The sequence below is a fragment of the Podarcis filfolensis genome (assembly GCF_964270895.1).
Source record: "Podarcis filfolensis genome assembly, chromosome: 6".
Classification (NCBI taxonomy): Eukaryota; Metazoa; Chordata; class Lepidosauria; order Squamata; family Lacertidae; genus Podarcis; species Podarcis filfolensis.
The window spans coordinates 50,243,925-50,262,777 of record NC_139609.1 but is presented as its reverse complement, the minus strand read 5'-3'; the positions used below and the strand labels follow the sequence as shown (position 1 = coordinate 50,262,777).

Sequence of the window (18,853 nt, the reverse complement as noted above, 5' to 3'; positions counted from 1 at the left end):
TCCTTCCCTTCCCTCTTTCCCAGTGTCTGGGATTCCAGTCCATACCTTTATTATTCTGCCCCCCCGACCCTTCCTAATCTCTGCAGAGGACGCTGGTCCTCCCACGCTATTCCTCAATTGGCTACAGAGGATATCTAACGCCCCGCCTAGAGTTAAAGGGGGGAGCGGGGAGAACCGGAGAGGGAAAATAAAAGGATGCGGCCCCACTGATTGGACGGCCCTCGCCCCCCTCCGCTCCTCGCGTCACATGATTGGACAGCTGAGGGCCTCCGTCTTCGGTACGCTTGAGTGGAGGACCCTCCTTGCCTCTGATTGGGCGGCAGGGAGCCCCCCGCGCTCCCGCAGTCGCTGAGCGCTTTGTGGAGAATGCCCCTCGCCTTTCTCCATTGGCCATCGGAAGTCCCGCCTTGTTGTGCGATTGGTGACCGACGCCCCCCCTCCTGCCCCTGAGGCCGGCTAGTACTGCCGCCGCTGCCCGGCCCGGCATGGCGGGCGGCGGGGCAGCCAGAACCCGAACCCGGAGGAAGGGCGGCCGGGATCCCCCTGATGCTCTGGTGAGGAGATGGGAGGCGGAGGGAGGCGGTATCCGTTCCGGGGTAGTGGTGGTGGTGCAGGAGGAGGAGGAGGAAGCGAGCGAGCGAGCGCTTCAGTTCTGCATCCAATGTGTTTTCTTTGCCCAGGTCAACCTCTCGCCCCGCAGTGATTTTTTCTTATTTACGTCCCTCCCGTCCTGCTCTTTTTCTTCCTCCTCCTCCACCACCACCTCACGTGGACCCTGCCTTGCCAGGAATCTTCTCTTGAGAGTGAGGAAATGAGGGATCCCATGAGACTTGAGGGATTTCCTCTCGCTTCCTTTCTCACTCTCAAGAGAAGACCCATTAAAGTACACCCCATGTGTGGTCAGAACCTCCTTTTCACCACAGGAGCGCCTCGCCTCCCACCTTTTCCCCTTCCCATCAAACATACAGCCTCAGGCTCGCCATCTAAACAACTCCCTTTGGGTCACCCACCGAGCACTGTACTGCAATTTCAGAATCTTCCTGTCTTGGTTTTAACTCCTGAGTGGGATCTAGTGCTTGTATGGGTGGATGATCACACGACTGGGCCGGTAGGGAGACAATCGGTCTTTGAGTGTTACCTCAGGACTCTTCCCAGAAAGGTGGTTGTATCTCGCCAGCTAGTATGTGTTCCTCTGTGCCAACATTTTCTGTGTAGCAGTGAATGGAAGATGAGAGGTCATGAGGGAGGAAGAAATAAGCAAGATTGATGATTAAATCTGGGGTGTGCCTCTTTTTTCGCCTTATGGTTATTTCATACGTGATTGCACTTTATGGGTTAACTGTTCACCCGTGTGACTGTTCACATGCTAGTTCATTTCCAAATAAATTCTCCAACTGCATTATTCATTCAGTGACCCAAAGGGAAAGGTCAACAAAACGCTGACTGTAACTGTAACACAAGCCTTTTTAGTTAGAATGCAGAGGAAACCTTGAAGGGCTCTATACGCAAACCATCTCCATTTGCCAAAACTACCTTTATAACCTTTGTAGGCTAACGACAGAGCTCCTTTAAAAAATGAACCCTTTGGATACTGCCATATGTTGCAGAAGCATTGGCAACATCTATGTAGAAAGTAGCTGGAGAATTTGCTGATAAGAGAAATCAATAACACCTGACCAAAGGTATTTAGGAAATCTGTTCCATGCCTGATTAGGAGCCTAGTGTTCTCTGAAGTACTTAAACTTTTTACTTAAAGTATTAGTTTAAATGTGCAGGGAGGTTTTGGGATTTTTTTTAAAAAAATGGAGACACATTTAATGTGAACACTTATTCTAAAGAATAATTCCTGAGAACAGAAGGAGATGAATGAAAAACTTTCCTTTCAGGAAGGAATTTGATCTAAAAACCTATGGTCAGCCAACCTTCTATAACTTGAAACTAAAGTGCTGGTGGTTACCTTTAAAATCCCAAATGGCTTGAGACCTGAGCACCAGAAGGAATTCTTTCTTGTATTTGAGACTGTCCAGATACAGAGTCCCATGCCACCATCTAAATTATTATAGTTTTATTATTGTTAGAAGGTTTCTTGGGAGTTGTCAAATGGAAATTTGACATATAAATATTTTAATTTTATAAATAAACCCATGCATTCCCTGTTTTGCAATCCTGTTAGAGTAAAGGTCTGAAGACCCAGAAAAATGTATATGTATGTGTGGCGGGGGGAAGAATCTGTCTATCTACATGTTCACATGTATATAATTGTTAGATTTATGAAATGCATTCTATGGTTATTATTCAAACAATGGTCACACCTGTACTCCATGTAATTATAACTTGCTTGTTGAGATATGGTACAGAAAATAGTTCTTAGGGTGTGCAAAACAGTTAAAGTTTACATCTCTGTACCAGTGCAAATCTAGTGCACTTTCTCTGAGTGTGAAAAAGGCAAGTCTATGCATGTGTACTCGGAAGCATATTCTATTGAGTTCAATTGGAATTTCTCTCAGGAGAGTATGTGTAGGATTGCAGCTTGACTTATGCATACATTTCGTATGGGAACTTACCAGGCAATGAGATGAGGTAATCAAGAGGTCAAAAGTGGGATTCCATCAGTGTGCATTTGCTGGGTTGTTGTTTGTCCCACTGTACATCACATTGATCTTTAGTTGAATCTCTTCAACAATTATTTTATCTAGTCTAGTAGAGATCTTCATGGAGCTCTTCACAATTTGTGTGGGATTTTGTTAAAGATTTGGTGACAGTTGTATGTTTGACTATTTTACTGTTGTGATTTCGGGCCATTTTTAAAAAACAAGTTACATTGGACTAGTCCCAATATTGACCTTTGTGCTTTAATGCTAAGAGCGGTGCCCAAACCAGTCAGAACAGACAAAAGAGATGGCCTTGAGTTGAACTTAAGAGGGCTGGACTTACAGCTATATTTTAAAAAAAGTTTTGAATAAATTTCTTCCAACTTTATTATTGTTCTCCTTGGTGCTTTTGTGTGATGAGGGTAAGTCTAAATCTCAAGATACTTTCATCATTCCTTTAAATTAAGGAATTTGTTTTGATCATGTATTAGCTTTTCTACTCTCGAGGGGTAGAGCATTTATTATGGGCTAAAGCTCACGTGTGTGTCTTTCAGCCTGACACAATTTTGCTAGTAATATCAAAACAAGGATGGTGAGAACATGAGTCACTCTTACAACTCACTCATATGTATCTTTACTTGAAAGTAAGTCCTATAATGTGGATTATTCCCTAAGTGTGCCTAGAAATTTAGTATTAATGGAGCAAAGTGTGGTGTATTAATGGAGAGCCAGTGTGGTGTAGTGGTTGAGAGCGGTAGACTCGTAATCTGGGGAACCAGGTTCGCGTCTCCGCTCCTCCACATGCAGCTGTTGGGTGACCTTGGGCTAGTCACACTTCTCTGAAGTCTCTCAGCCCCACTCACCTCACAGAGTGTTTGTTGTGGGGGGTGAAGGGAAAGGAGAATGTTAGCCGCTTTGAGACACCTTCGGGTAGTGATAAAAGTGGGATATCAAATCCAAACTCCTCCTCCTCTTTTTCTTCTTTAAAGAGATGTGAGTAACTTTTCCTAATCCAGACGAAATAGTTATGCAAGAAATGTGCTCTAGTCAGCTGGAACTTGTTTCTGTGAAGCAGGCCTTTTTCTGCTGTATCTTGGAAGAGGCCGAGACTTTGACTTTCCTGCATAGCACAGTGCCAAGCTTCCTGCACTTTGCCCCTCCTCCCATTAAGTGCAGGTGATGTGCTCTGTTCAGAAGCTAGGAGAGTAGCAGATCCACACCTATGCTGTTGCATGGGCCACTACTGCATTCTGTTTTCATAATGACCAGCCAGATGCCTATGGAAAGCCCAGGTCTGGATGTAATGCCAAACCATGGTTTGGTGTAATGTTTCAATCAGCTTTAGGCTGAAGTCCTATGCACATTTATCTTGGAATCAGTCTCATTGAACGTACTGAGGGTTAGTTCTGAGTATAGGATTTCAAGTAAAGGATTTCACTCCATTTCAGATGGGTCTGTTTTGTGTTTTATTTTATGTAGTGGCATTTTCTTTTTCAGCTGAATGGTCAAGGAAACAAAGAGAATAATTTTTGAATCATATATCTAATTTTTGTTTAAACCCACTAGTAAATTTTGTGGTGCAATAATGTGAAGAATAACACATTTGTTTGTGCCAGTTTTGGTAGCATACAATACTTTGGTTACTGCTCCGGGGAGATTTTTATTGGAAGAGCTCTAGCAATCAGAATTGAATGTTCTTGCCTTAAGCAACTCTGCCCTTTGTTATTAAATGCTGAATTTGCCTTATAATTAGAAGATGTAGGACTCTCTTTGAGCAATGCCACTGTTGAAGTTTAAGCTCCACCCCTCCTCCTGAATGCTACAGTTACAGAGGAGGCTGTTAGATTTCTTCCTGACTTTTCTAAATGTGATTCTAGAGCTCCAGCTGGCTGTCAGATGGGATTTCTGAAATATCTTTCTCTTCACAACAAACTGGTGGGAAGGAAGTGAACAAGCAGTGCAACAGCGGGATGCATACAGTACATAGAGGTGTTCAAGGCATGAGCTTTCCTGGTCAATTATTCATATAGGATACTGGAGCATAGGGGGTCTGCTTTGAAATAGGCAGGGGTCTCTGGACTACTTGAGGGGGCCTTCAGCATTCATCATTCATGTCTTGTAATGTTATATGTGAGGAATGTGGGTGGAAGTTCTTTGTGTTTGTCTCTTGCAGTCTGTTTGAAGCAGGTGTCCTGAAATGGGATTTGGAAAATGTACAGGGGATCAGATAATTGGAAATAGTGGCCAGACGTCAAATGCTGGCAGAATACTGAAGTTTGTACTAGCCTTCAAGCCAGCTTGCGTTTCTTTTTTTCAGAGTTTCTGTATATGGCCAGTTCTTGGTATGCTAGTACTTATTTTCTTTAGTTGCTGAAAGTCAAGAGGAGCTCTGTCATTTAATTTCCAAATTGTTTGCTCATTCTTGCTTTGTAAGTGATCTGATAAATATATACTAAACGTGAGTCCATCACTTGTTGAGAAAATCTTTGCACGTGCAAAGTTAATAAACCTTCTATGAGAGATAGTTAATTTTATCTCTTTTCCACATGGAAACTAAATCTGACATGATGAAGATACCAAGTACCTAGTGGCTTTAAGAAATATATGGTGCTACATTGGTTGAATTAAGATGTTAGTCAAAATCATGGTTTGGAAGACTGGGAACAAGCCACGGGCCTTGAGTCCTCTCTTCTCATTCCTTGCTTTCCTCATTCATGTGTACAGATTATGGACAGCGGATTAGTATTTTTCCATTTAGAATTATCACCATTCTTATTGCTATTGAGAGATGAGCAATTATTTCCATAATTTTTGGCTCTAATATGGGATAGAGTCTAATTAAGGCATATGCCAAGTTGCTATTATGCCCATAGTTTTTTAGACAGTTGTAGAAAATGCAGCTCTTGTTAGCACCTGCTCTACCACATCTCCATTGACTGCTGTAGCCAAGGACATACATCTCATTTAATCTTAAAATACCAATGGTGCTCGGCTGTGTAGAAGCTTTGTCTCAGAATTAAATATTATTAATTTTGGGGAAAATGTTGCTATAACCCTGTATTGCATTGCATTATGGTGTTGAAAGAGTCATGGGCTATATTACTGAGGGTAAATGGCTATTAGAAAGTTTAAATGAATGTGAATGGTACTTTTAAGATTTGTGCGAATTAAAACCAGCAAGTTCTTGGGAAAATTTCATGTACTCAATATTTTTTATTGTATTCTATTTAAATTACCATATTTTTCGCTCTATAAGATGCACCAGACCACAAGACGCACCTAGTTTTTGGAGGAGGAAAACAAGAAAAAAAAAATATTCTGAATCTCAGAAACCAGAACAGCAAGAGGGATCGCTGCGCAGTGAAAGCAGCAATCCCTCTTGCTGTTCTGGCTTCTGGGATAGCTGCGCAGCCTGCATTCGCTTCATAAGACGCACACACATTTCCCCTTACTTTTTAGGAGGGGAAAAGTGAGTCTTATAGAGCAAAAAAATACGGTAATTATCTTATGCCAATTATCTCGTGTTGTGGAATATTTTTTGACTTTTAGTATAGCTTGTTCTGAGTTTTTATAATTGAGGTCATGTGTTATAGAGCAGTGGATTTTCTAAACATAGTGATCTAGGAATGAGTTGGCTTCCTATGGACTCTGATAGCATCTAAGAATAGCATTTATAGACCAATGCTTGGAGGAGCAACCCCTGATTTATTTATTTATTTCTCGCATACAGTTACTCAGAATTTTTTCCTGTTGTTAGTTGTTTTTTCACAGACTGTTACTCAGAAATGTATCATGATCATTTAAATGGAACTTAATTCCATGCAAGAGACATAAAATTGTGATGTTGCTATTGCTGATAAGAGTGTCTACATAATATGCATGTTAGGAAGGGAACAGATGTGCTGCTTGATATTTTATGTCTGTGTGTATTAGGTTGCAGAGGGTTCAGTAAACAAACTAGAAAATGCAAGGCTCAAACTGGTTTCTTTCCCCCAGGTATTATAAAAGAGACAACCCTATATGAAGATGGGACTGCTGGTGTACATGCGTAACCTGCTACTAGCCCTCTGTCTCTTTCTGGTGCTGGGCTTTCTGTATTATTCAGCTTGGAAACTGCATCTTCTCCGATGGGAGGATTCAAGTAAGTATGTTGCTCAGGCCATTTAAGAGCCTCCATAGATGTATGGCTAAGTAATCTTTCATAGATTTCAGGTCTGCCTGCTGTGGAACAGCCTAGAACATGTCCAAACAATTGTTTGATCCTTTCCTGTGCTGTAGAGATCAAATGTATCTTCCTCTTAATGTTGTTATTCCCTAGATCAATTAATTGGAAAATTATAAAATGAACTGTAGATTCCTGTTGCATTTACATAGGTATTTTGTCTATAGATGTGATAGTTATTTATGTTACTACTGTTGGGTGAGCCACTGAGACTTGTGTGAAGATTTATTACTACAGTATTGTTCTTACGGTGGTGGTGATAGCTCTTTATTTCTTTATCTTTTATACAAGCAGAAGCATGTTGTTTCCATTTATTTTCTTTATCCTCCATTAGATGTGACTTACTGGTAAAGGCATTCATTTTGGGGGATGGTTTTGTCCTGGTTCTGCAACGGATCTGTATGTTTTCATTGTGTCCAGTACATACCAGGACACAACTGAATGAAGAATCCAACACACATACAAAATGCAGTCATTGTGCTGGTATTTGCACAGACTGAGATACAACTTCAATGCCTTGCTTACTGGTGTATTTGGGCTTTGGTTACTCAGGTGGAACCAATTCTAGTTTAGTCCTTGTTTAAATAGCTGAAGATGATTTGTTTCTCCAGTGCTTTATTAAACAAAAAAAGCAATCCAAATGTTGTTGCTTTCATTATTATTTGGTTCAATCCATGATGCAATTAATGGTGTGCAAATTATGAAGGATAATCTGGGATTCTCCTTAGTTTGGGCACACTTCTCCTTTCTATCTCTTATTGGCTCCTTCCTGACATTTTAAACATCTTGTTTTGACAGGGTGAAACTACAAGTTCCCTGCTTCTCTTCCACATAAGTCTTCCTGCTATATGCATGTTATTGGATATTCATTTTAGTTTTTTGCAGCTTGGTTACTATATGAGCAAGCTACCATGGTGTGTTCAGTGTGAAAGGCAGTGTTCAGTGTGACAGGAAAGAGCAAGGCAACTTAAGATAAATCTGGGTTGATGGGTTTTGCACATCCTGCTGCAGAGGTGGAGAAACTTTTTTGGGCTGTGGTGGAATGCTGTCAGCTGCTGCATGCAAACGGGTGGTGGTTAGACACAACCACATATTCTGGTGATGGTGGTAAACAGATGTACACATGGACACATCCAAACCTACTTGCTAGAATCAGGCTTGGAGTCAATGGGAGGGATTTTTATCCAAGTCTGAAGGTGGCATGGGGGGCTTTTTCAGCTATAAATGTTAACCCTTCACTTCCCACTTATGATTCCCCCATATGGCCCTGTGTACCACATTTAGGCTTGGAAAAAATATTTGCTGGTTTCAAAGGGAGGTTTGTGGTGCTGGGAATTGAGGGGAGGCTGCAGGCCTGATAGGGAGGTACCATGGGCTGTATTTGACCCATAGCCTGGCAGTTACCTAATTGTGGCCTGCTTTGTCGTTTTCTATTACCACGTTTCCTGGCAGCACCAAAACAGTTACTGGGGTGTTTCAGAGTACCTAAAGTGAATACATTATTCACTCCCAAACCCTCCTAAATTGACCTTTGTATCTGATGTAGTTCAGGAGCTTTTATTATATTTGCAATAAAATGTGCTGTGTGTTTAGGAAAGGGTTGTGGTAGTGTCTTGATATTTGTCTGTCACTTGGCTTTATTATTGTGGCATACTTATTTCGTTGTTAAGATAACAGTAAAGTATATTATTGTAATGGTTGCAAATATTTAACTTCCTGTATATAACCATCTACTACACCTCACTGACTCTTGGAAACCACCATGGTTATTGTGAAATGAGTCTTTGAGACAGCAGTCTGCCTATTTGCTTTATGGAAGTTAAAAAATGGTAAGTACATCTATAGAAAAATAGGAGTTGAAGTACACTGGAGAACAAATGCATTTGAAGTACAGTGGAGTAACATCCCACATCTGATGCATGCTTACTTGGAAAATAGTCCCACTTAGTTCAATGGAACTTAATTCTAGGCATGTAAGGCTTTGGATTGCAGCCAAAGTATCCTGACAAATGTCATAACTACAATGAGGTCAGCTGGGAAGTAAAATGTAGTAGTACAGTTGGTGTGATGCCTGATCAGTGTTAAAAATAGTGTCTCTAATAATGCTCTTTAAGCATAGGGTGTGCAATTATAGTTGGACCATTTGGCTCCAGTAGTGCTCAGCTTGTAGTTCAAACTTTGAAGGGATAACTTTGTTTGTAAATGAAATAGCCTATTTCTAGGTCATATAGGGTTCCCATATATTTCATGAATCAGCACAACCTAGCCAAACTTAAGTATATTGAAATTTTATTTTTATTTACTTATTTAATAAATGTGTATACCTCCCTTCATCCATAGATCTTAGGGCAGTTCACTGCATTTTAGTTCATTCAGTGGGAGATAATAAAGCACATGCTTCTGAAATAAATTGGACCTCAATGCTCCAAACGACCTGGATCGTTTCTAATGTTTTTCTCCTTTGCCTGTAACCACAAATTTGTATATGTGTGTGTGTGTGTGTGTATATATATATATATATATATATATATATATATATACCTGCTAACCTAAGTTAACATTTCAGGCATATTTCTAATTCCTCTAGTCTATGAAATCTTATACCACAAGCTTGTTAATCTTTAAAATGCCAAAAGACTCCTTGTTATTTCTGTACATATATGTATTGCCTACAACTTGCACTTAGTGTCTTGTTATGTCAGAAGCATAAATCCACTCCATTTCTGCTATCTGTTTTTTGCTGTCATTTTTGGAGGGCATGATACCATTGACCAACTCTCTTTCATTTGAACAGCACTTTTTTGCAGTTGCACAGTTGCCTAGTAACTGTAGATGATGATACAGAGTGGGGAAGATCTTGGCTTTTGCTTTTTTTTAAGCACAGAAAATAAACAGAGTAAAAGAAGATATTCTATGTGCTGTATTCTGTTGTCATGGACTTGGAATACAGGATCATGGCATGTTTACCCTTCACACACAAAATTATGAAGTGTTTGCTTGCAGATGGAAACTTCTGTGTCTGATCAGGGGAAACAGGTAGTCAATTCAAGCTCCCCCCCCTCAATATCACCTGTTTTACCTAGACTCCCTTTCAACTCTTCTTCTTCCTGTATTTGTATTTTCTGATGTTCAGTCGTAGGTGTTAAATTCCTTCCTGCTTTTTCTGTCTCTTATCCCTTATTTCAGACAAGTGGAATATCTGGGCTGATCTTACACAGTATGACATGTTCCTGGACTGCCTGATCAATATTGCTATTACCAGTTTTGATGAAGGCATAAAATCTCATAAACAAACAAGCAAATTAATGAGATAAGTTAGTGACTAGAACTGCACAGTTTCTAGATAGGACTTTTCAGCAGATCTTTAGCCAACAAGCTCATGTAAATAAATTCTTTAGTCAAACAGGCAAACATTTAACATTTGAAAAGCTGCCCATTGCAAAGGCTTGAATTCGAAAACGTGATCACAAAGAACTATTATAAAACAAGACACACTCCCCCCAAATAACCATAGTTGGGCAATAGCTTTTATTTGGACCAACTAAAATGTCACAAAAATTATCATCTGTACCTTGAAATTGAGCCTACAAGTTGACCTCAAAGCTACTACATTAGCCTAATTTCTGTCCCCTTTTATCTTGTGTCCCCCCCCTGCTTCTTTGTGTAACATCGTGCTTCACGAAGAGTTCTGGAGAACTCTAAAGCTTGCCACACTTTTGTGACATTTTGGTTGGTCCCAAGAAAAGGTATTGCCCACCTGTTGAAGACACAATGAGTTCATACTTTTATCAAATACGGGGAGGGTAAAGATTGTGAAGCACTTTGTAAACGGAAGGCAATATAAATAGTAGTAGCGACAGCAATAGTAGCAGAAGCCCAAATGTTTAAGTGGAAGGAATTTAATTAGTGTCTTAAATGCATCAAGAGTGCATTGATGTGTCTGGAGCTTCAGTATGTTTCCTAAGAAGTATTGCATTTGAATATTATAACAGGTATAATAAAGGAAATAAACCTTAACAAAATATATATTCCCCGAAGAAATGGGTAAAGTCTTGTTTTTAAATAATTGCACTGAACCTGTGAAGTTGCCTTATATGATGTCACAGTATTGATTCATCTAGCCCTCTATCCCATCTGGTAGCAGCTACTTGAGGCAGAGGTACTTCCCAAGACTGCCATCCGAAATCCTTGTAAGTCAAAATGCCAAGGACTGGGTTTGGGTTCTACTTACATGCAAGACACATCGGCTGCCAATGAGCTTTGGTCCCTTAGTACTTGGTAGCTGAGTACTTAGCATTAGGCAAGTTGTGTGATGTTTGTTTTTCAAGGGAGAAGTTGAATAGCATGGGTGGGCAGACATATGCAGCACTGTACCTTGGCTGATTCTGCTTTGGCTGGACACCTACCAGTATGTATCAAATCATGACATCTGCTCTCTCTCAGCCTTGGAATATCCTTACTGATTTAGCTCAAATTTCCTGACAAATGCTGCAACCCTGAACCCACAGAAACCTGTAAGTGACTGTTGAAGCCATTCAGTAGACAGATTTTAGTCCATGCCTGCTTCCTGCTGAAGCATAAAATCACGTTCTTCCTGCTGCTGTTGTCACTGGCTTTTCTCCAATGGTTGTACTGCAAAAATAGTTGGTAGCAGGAAAGCACTAGATGCAATTCTTATCTGTTTCCCGTCTGTCTGTTTCTATGGGAACAGAAATTAGGTGCATGAGCAAATAGACTCACTCAGCTGCTCCTGGTAGGTTGTGGTTCGCTTCCATTTTTATGGTTGCAAGCTCTGTTGAAAGATAATCTGAACTTGAGTTCCAGGAAAAAGAGTTTTAAGACTGTTAAGTTTCCAGGGTTCCTGCTGATAATGCAGGAGGTTTGAAGTAATGTTTGTGCCGGTCATATGTTTGACACTTTCTTACCCCCCACTACCATTTAGTTATTTGTGAGCCTTGATTTTCTTCTAGCAGGTATGTTGCTTATCTCTAGGACCTGAAAGGGGATTCTGAGACACCATATTCACAATCTTCATTATATAAATAGTTAGAAAGTGTTTCTCAAATACACATTGCATAAGCTTAAGTTATGCATTTATAACTCTGAAACTATCAAAAGTGTGCAACTTAGTAAACGTAGTATAAATTTCTTTTAAGTATACACCATTATGCTGCATGGAATTGTTGGCATAAGTGTTGGAGTAGTGAGCTGTAACCATTGCCACAAATCTGCACAACTACAAAGTTGAATGCAGGGCATTAGCCATGTATTATATATTTGATACCTTCGTCCTCCTGCTTTTGCAGTCCAGACAAAAAGCAATGACAAGGTGTTCTTGCGACTACAAGATAGTCTTAGGTTTGGACTGGTGGCTTATAAGTTGGAAAGGCCTGTATTAAAATGTTGTCTGATTGCAAGCTGTTGGTTGTCTTCTGTCTTTGCTCCGCAGCATGTGGATAATTTTGGTGCTCTAATTTGAAAGGCTGCCTGGCATTTTAGCTGAATTAGATTGTTGAATTATTCTCTCCTTGCATGAGTGCCGGTGAATGAGGTTAGAGCAGGGCTGAGCTTGCTGGCCCCACCCCATGCACATGGAAGATACTCAGTAATGTGAGGCTGATCAAGATGCTGCCAGAATTCCTAACTGAAGAAAATACAAATGCATCGTCTCTGCCATGAGTCCTCACTGGCCCAGGACTCACTCTTCCATGCAACCTCACTGCAGCAAAAAGTTGTATCTAGAACTGTATGTGCAACACTTGCAACATGTATGTGATCAAGTACAAATTACCTTGATAAAATCAGGGGAGTGATAACAGCTCAAGAGCAGCTAGTAAGTCCTAACCAAACGACATGGGATCAAGGAGAGCATGAGTGAAGTTTCTTTCATGCAACAAGGCTTTCCCTTGCATCTGTTCCACTGTAGTCAATTCCACTCCCCTACATGTAAGGGACCCTCTAGGATGGTGGGGGATGTGATGTGGGAGCTGATGCTGGAGGATAGAGATTGAGGACGCCACCCCACCGCCTGCAGCAGCAGAACTGTATTTTGCTTGTGAAAGAAATCATTTGGATCATAACCATTATCTTGGATGTGTGGTTCATTTCTTGAAAGGCAGCCTTGGTTTGTTAGGGTGCTATTTATCAGAAGTGACTGTATTCCCACATGGCTGACTAAGCTTTGCCTGTGCTAGTTTTCTTCTAATTGTATTTCAGCTCTTGCAGGCTGAAGCATCATGACTTACACACAGCTTTGTTGAAAGGGGAGCTACATTGTTCTCCTGCAAATAACAAAACTGAATTACTTTAATAACAGGCTTTATTTGCTAAATAACTTGGAGGTTAAGAAGTCTAAAATAGCAGTGTTGGACTAATTATTGTAGTGTTCTTGTCTCTAGCCAATTAATTCTTTCAAATAATTGCAGCTCTCTATTTTTTTAAGAAATAATTGCCTTACTGCAAGCTACATTGCTCCCACTTTACACTTTTGAAAGTTTTTGGCAGCTAGTCTCTCTTTCTTTTTGAACATTTGCTTACATTTCGTTATTGAATTAAGCAGAAGTTTAGTCATTCACTAGTTTTGCGGCACACTACCTACTCATATAAAATATAAGTATAATCAGCCGTAAGATGCCAGAAAAGCAATACAGAATGATCATTAAAATGACTGTCTCTTCTTAAGAAAAAATTAAACAACCATACAGTCCTGTTGGCATAGGAAGATCTTCAGAAGATGCCTGAACATTAGCAGCAAGGATGCCTGCCAAATCTTGGCTGAAAGTACTTCTCAGCATGTGTACCAACAACCCTAAATGCCTGACTTCTAGCTGCAGCTAGTCAGATTTCTGAAACTAGTGACAACTAACAGCACTCCTCCATATTATCTTGGTGAAGGAGCATGGAATATAGGGCTCATGCTGCCAATGAGATATCCTGGACCCAGATTGTTCAGGTCTTTGTATATTAATACAAAAATATTGAGCTTGGACTGGTAGCCTATGGGCATCCAGTGCAGATGTTTTAGCCAACAGCATGTGACACCTCTGCTGTCTTCCTCTGTTAGCATGCTGCACTAGCTGAAGCTTTTGGACCAAGCCAAAGGGCAGGTCCACATAGAGCATGGGTAGGCAAACTAAGGCCCCGGGGCCGGATCTGGCCCAATTGCCTTCTAAATCCGGCCCGCGGACAGTTCGGGAATCAGCATGTTTTTACATAAGTAGAATGTGCCCTTTTATTTAAAATGCATCTCTGGGTTATTTGTGGGGCATAGGAATTTGTTCCTTTTGTCCCCCCATCAAAATATAGTCTGGCCCGCCAACAAGGTCTGAGGGACAGTGGACTGCCCCCCTGCTGAAAAAGTTTGCTAATAGAGCATATTGCAGTAAGGCAGTCTCAAGGTTGCTAATGCATGGACTGCAGTGGCCAGACTATCCTGATGATGCACACGCAGCTGTTCCTGGAGTACAAGACAAAGCTGGTAAAAGGCACTCCTCGCCACAGAGGTCACTTGGGCATCTAATGACAAACATGTATTGAGGAATGCCCCCAAGCTACATACCTGCTCCTTCAGAGGGAACGCAACCTTTCCAGAACAAGCAATTGGTCTATCTTCAAGGCCTTAAATGAAAGCTGTTTGGTTTTTTTTTTACAAAGCTGATCTCTGCTTTAAGTAAGTCGCAGTAAGTAAGGTATAGTTGGAGTAGTTTCTTTGAAATCAGTAGATTTCAGTTACTTTAGACCATTGATTTCAGTGGGTCTACTTTGAGTATGGCTCATGTTGGATATTAAAGCCTGCCATTTGCTTTTTCTGTGCTGTGTTGCAGAATCATGGCACACACAGTATCAGTCTCATTAAGCAATCTTTTAAAGCCCTTCGTATAGTGGAAAAAGCTTAATGTTCAGTGTCTCAAAGTAGCTATTTGTTACCACTTGAGGGCAGTAGATTTCCTTTTTTGGCATTCTCTAAAAATTCTGTTTAATCCTGATTCCTCCTCTATGGATGGAACATACAGGTGAAACTCGGAAAATTAGAATATCGTGGAAAAGTTCATTTATTTCAGTAATTCAACTTAAAAGGTGAAACTAATATATGAGATAGACTCATGACATGCAAAGTAATATATGTCAAGCCTTTTGTTTGTTATAATTGTGATATTATGGCATACAGCTGATGAAAACCCCAAATTAACAATCTCAGAAAATTAGAATATTAAATGAAATCAGCAAAACAAGGATTGCAAATAGAGCAATATTGGACCTCTGAGAAGTAGAAGCATGCATATGTACTCAGTACTTGGTTTTGCATCAATTACTGCCTCAATGCGGCGTGGCATGGATGCTATCAGCCTGTGGCATTGCTGAGGTGTTATGGAAGACCAGGATGCTTCAATAGCAGCCTTCAGCTTTTCTGCATTGCTTGGTCTCATGTCTCTCATCTTTCTCTTGGCAATGTCCCATAGATTCTCTATGGGATTCAGGTCAGGCGAGTTTGCTGGCCAGTCAAGCACAGTAATCCCATGGACATTGAACCAGGTTTTAGTACTTTTGACAGTGTGGGCAGGTGCCAAGTCCTGCTGGAAAATGAAGTCAGCATCTCCATAAAGCTTGTCTGTGGAAGGAGGCATGAAGTGCCCCAAAATCTCCTGGTAGACGGCTGCATTGATCCTGGACTTAATGGAGCACAGTGGAACAACACCAGCTGATGACATGGCTCCCCAAATCAACACAGACTGTGGAAACTTCACACTGGACTTCAAGCATCTGCCTCCCCATTCTTCCTCCAGACTCTGGGTCCTTGGTTTCCAAATGAGATGCGAAAGTTGCTCTCATCAGAAAAGAGGACTTGGGACCACTGAGCAACAGACCAGTTCTTTTTTTCTTCAGCCCAGGTAAGACACTTCTGACGTTGTTTCTTGACAAGAGGAATACAACATTTGAAGCCCATCTCCAGGATCTGTCTCTCTGTGGTGGCTCTTGATGCACGAACTCCAGCCTCAGTCCACTCCTTGTGAAAGTACCCAACACTTGAATGGTCTTTTCCTGACAATCCTCTCCAGGCTGCGGTCATACCTGCTGCTTGTGCACCTTTTTCTTCCACACTTTTCCCTTCTGCATAACTTTCCATTAATGTGCTTCGATACAGCACTTTGGGAACATCCAACTTTTTCTGCAATTACCTTTTGAGGCTTTCCCTCCTTATGGAGGGTCTCAGTGATGACTTTCTGCACAACTGTCAAGTCAGCAGCCTTCCCCATGATTGTGCTTCCTACTGAACCAGACTGAGAGACCATTTAAAGGCTCAGGAACCCATTGCAGGTGTTATAGATTGAATAGCTACTGCACCTTTTCACAATATTCTAATTTTCTGAGATTGTTAATTTGGGGTTTTCATCAGTTGTACCCCATAATCATCACAATAACAAATAAAGGCTTGACATAACTCACTTTGCATGTCATGAGTCTATCTCATATATTAGTTTCACCTTTTAAGTTGAATTACTGAAATAAATGAAGTTTTCCACGATATTCTGATTTTCCGAGTTTTTACCTGCAAATATGTGTGAAACAGTATGAAATGATGTTCTTTCTGCTTGGTTTTCTGCGCTGCAGCTTTGATTATTAATGTAACATTCTTGCTTTCCTACCTTTGGTATAAAACATCCTGACACTATTCTTCTATCTACCTGTCTCCCAGGTGCTTTTCAAGATTTTTTTCAGTATTCCAAACTGAAAAGATAAATTGGAGGCAGAGTAGTTGGAATGACTCCACATTATTATAGTACACATTGCACTTTGCTTTTTAAAGTAATCTGCTTTCCTTTAATGGAACAGAAACATATTCTCTTGTTTCAACCCTGACCACCTCCTGCACATTAAAAAAATGTGCCCCTTCTCCCCCAAATAGTAAAGTTTTCTTTACTTTGCTACTCCTTGCTTGTGGTAAACTTCAGTTTCCTGAATTACAGTGGGGCCTCAACCTAAACACTTAATAATCAAAGTACTTACAAACTAAGCTTTTGCCATCACCAGGGAATGTGTGTGGTGTACGTCCCCCAATCTTTCCACTGAAATGCTGTTTTGAATACTGGATGATATGTTTAAAGACCACTGGCTCTCTATTTTGATACCTTCCTGAGGCCAGAGCCATCTCAGGAGGTGCAAGATGCAAATAGTAATTAGTTCCATTTGACAACCTAGCTATGTTCCTTATTAGGAATTTTTGCATGGAAACCTTTTACTGCATTTGAAAATGTTCCACTACAGCCCTGGGCTGTTGGTGTTGATCACAGATGTGTTTTGATTTACTTGTGTGGTGGCTGTGGGAGGGCTGGACAGAGACCAGTATGTAACCAGGACAGTTCAACAGCTGGATCTGCTTGCTATTTCTTGAAGATTGTGCTATGTCCACAGTCCTATTAGAGAATTGCTGTGCTTCTGCTTAATCTGGTTTTATTGTTGCTCTTTCTATACTTTCCTTATTGGGGAATGTTGGAAATATCTAATGTTTCTTTAAAATTTGTATACATTATTATCAATACATATATAATAAAGAACCCCCAAATAAAAGGAAGAGGTGATAGACTATGTAATAAATAAATGGAATATATATGAAGATTCTCAATACCGAAAAACATAGATACACATTTACTATTTTTGCTTGACAGCACCAACACTCTGGAACCCCTTGCTTACTGACATTAGGCAGACACCTTCACTATGTTATTTTCAGTGCCAGCTAAAAACCGTTTTGTTTTCATGTGTAATTTTATTTTATAATGTATATTTCAAACTGCTGATTTGATCTAAGTTTCATAATTTTTTTAGGTTAACTTGTTTTTATCTCTCCTTAGTAAGCCGTTTAGAAGTTTTTATGTTTAAGCGGTATACAAATTCCATATTATAAAGTATGTGTATTGGTTTTGTAGATCTTATTCAAATTATGTGGCATTAAATAATACATACCCCCCCTTTCAAATTTGTGCAAATAGGTTTTGTTGGTTCTAGAATATAAACAAACATCTTATGCTGACTGTTCTTGCAATTGGAATTAAAATGATTTCTGTTTTTGTAAAACTTTCGTTATTAGTAACTGGTAAATTAAAGGCAATGATCCTTTAGCTTTGGTAGTTGTGATCTGTTTTGCAAATTCAGAAATTGTGTGCTTCATTTGATTTGATACATTTTTTTAAAATCAACAAATAAAAATTGCCATTTCATTTTTCAAAATACTGAATAACCACAAGATCACCAGTCTTTAATGGGCACTGCAGAAGCTCAGTGAGTAACGTAGGGTACAGTGAGTAACGCTGGGTACAGTGGTCTTGAATCTGTATTCAGTAACACTGGGAGTCAAGATTGTGCAAATAGCAGTCCTAAATAATTTCTGAAAAATTAGCAGAAAAGGGGACAGGGCAGCCTGACAATTTCAGAAATATATTTCAAGGAATGAATGGAGAAACTTTAGGATATGTTCAATTCAGTCTTGAGAATTAAACAGTTATGCAGTTCATTGATGGTATGAACAGGAATACCATGAGAAAGGACTCTGTTACATATTCTCTGTTTGTTCTGCAATTGCTGTAAGCAAAAGTCTCTTAACTATAAATGACTTTTTAAATTTAATATGGTTCTAATTTGTTTATTGATGATGATTTGATGCCCTTGGTATAAAGCTTTTTTGGTTAGACACGTTGCATATTTTGGGGGATAATCAACCCATGTGTCACTGTCATTGATAGTATGATACCCAGTTCCCATATTACGCTGTCCACATGGAAGAAAGTCTCTTCTGAGTTCAGTGCATATAGTGGTTACTTACAATGTTTCCTGAAATATACAAGGAATTGGAGCCTGAAAAAGGGCAAATGAGCTCCCTGTTTAATATATTTATATCCATGCATACTGGACTGTGCATGCCGGGACTCTAACCTCTGCATTCTGGAGTCATATATCTTGGGAGCTTTTATCCAAGAAGCAAATAGATTTAAATAAAAAGGAAATATGTCCACTTATTTTCCACGCTGACTGCCCACAGAAATCT

General features: G+C 40.1%; 1 protein-coding gene and 1 long non-coding RNA gene across 12 annotated transcripts in view; one reads left to right on the top strand and one right to left on the bottom strand.

Annotated features, from left to right (window-relative positions):
- Window positions 1-18,853, top strand: part of ST3GAL3 (ST3 beta-galactoside alpha-2,3-sialyltransferase 3) — a 179,318-nt gene that overhangs the window by 8,622 nt on the left and 151,843 nt on the right. For 8 of the 11 annotated variants that reach the window (XR_014549472.1, XR_014549473.1, XR_014549474.1 and 5 more), the window contains exons 1-2: window positions 283-554; window positions 6,588-6,732. Coding sequence is in view for 7 of the 11 variants with exons in the window: in XM_083619933.1 (XP_083476059.1) it covers window positions 6,612-6,732 (121 nt within the window). In the remaining 4 variants the exon portion in view is untranslated. Of the gene's footprint in view, window positions 1-282; window positions 555-6,587; window positions 6,733-18,853 lie in introns of those variants that run through there. The other 3 variants (XM_083619930.1, XM_083619929.1, XM_083619925.1) reach the window with 2 other exon arrangements.
- LOC310765208 overlaps window positions 1-18,853 on the bottom strand; it is a 133,351-nt gene that overhangs the window by 83,542 nt on the left and 30,956 nt on the right. The gene's annotated exons all lie outside the window — the stretch shown is intronic.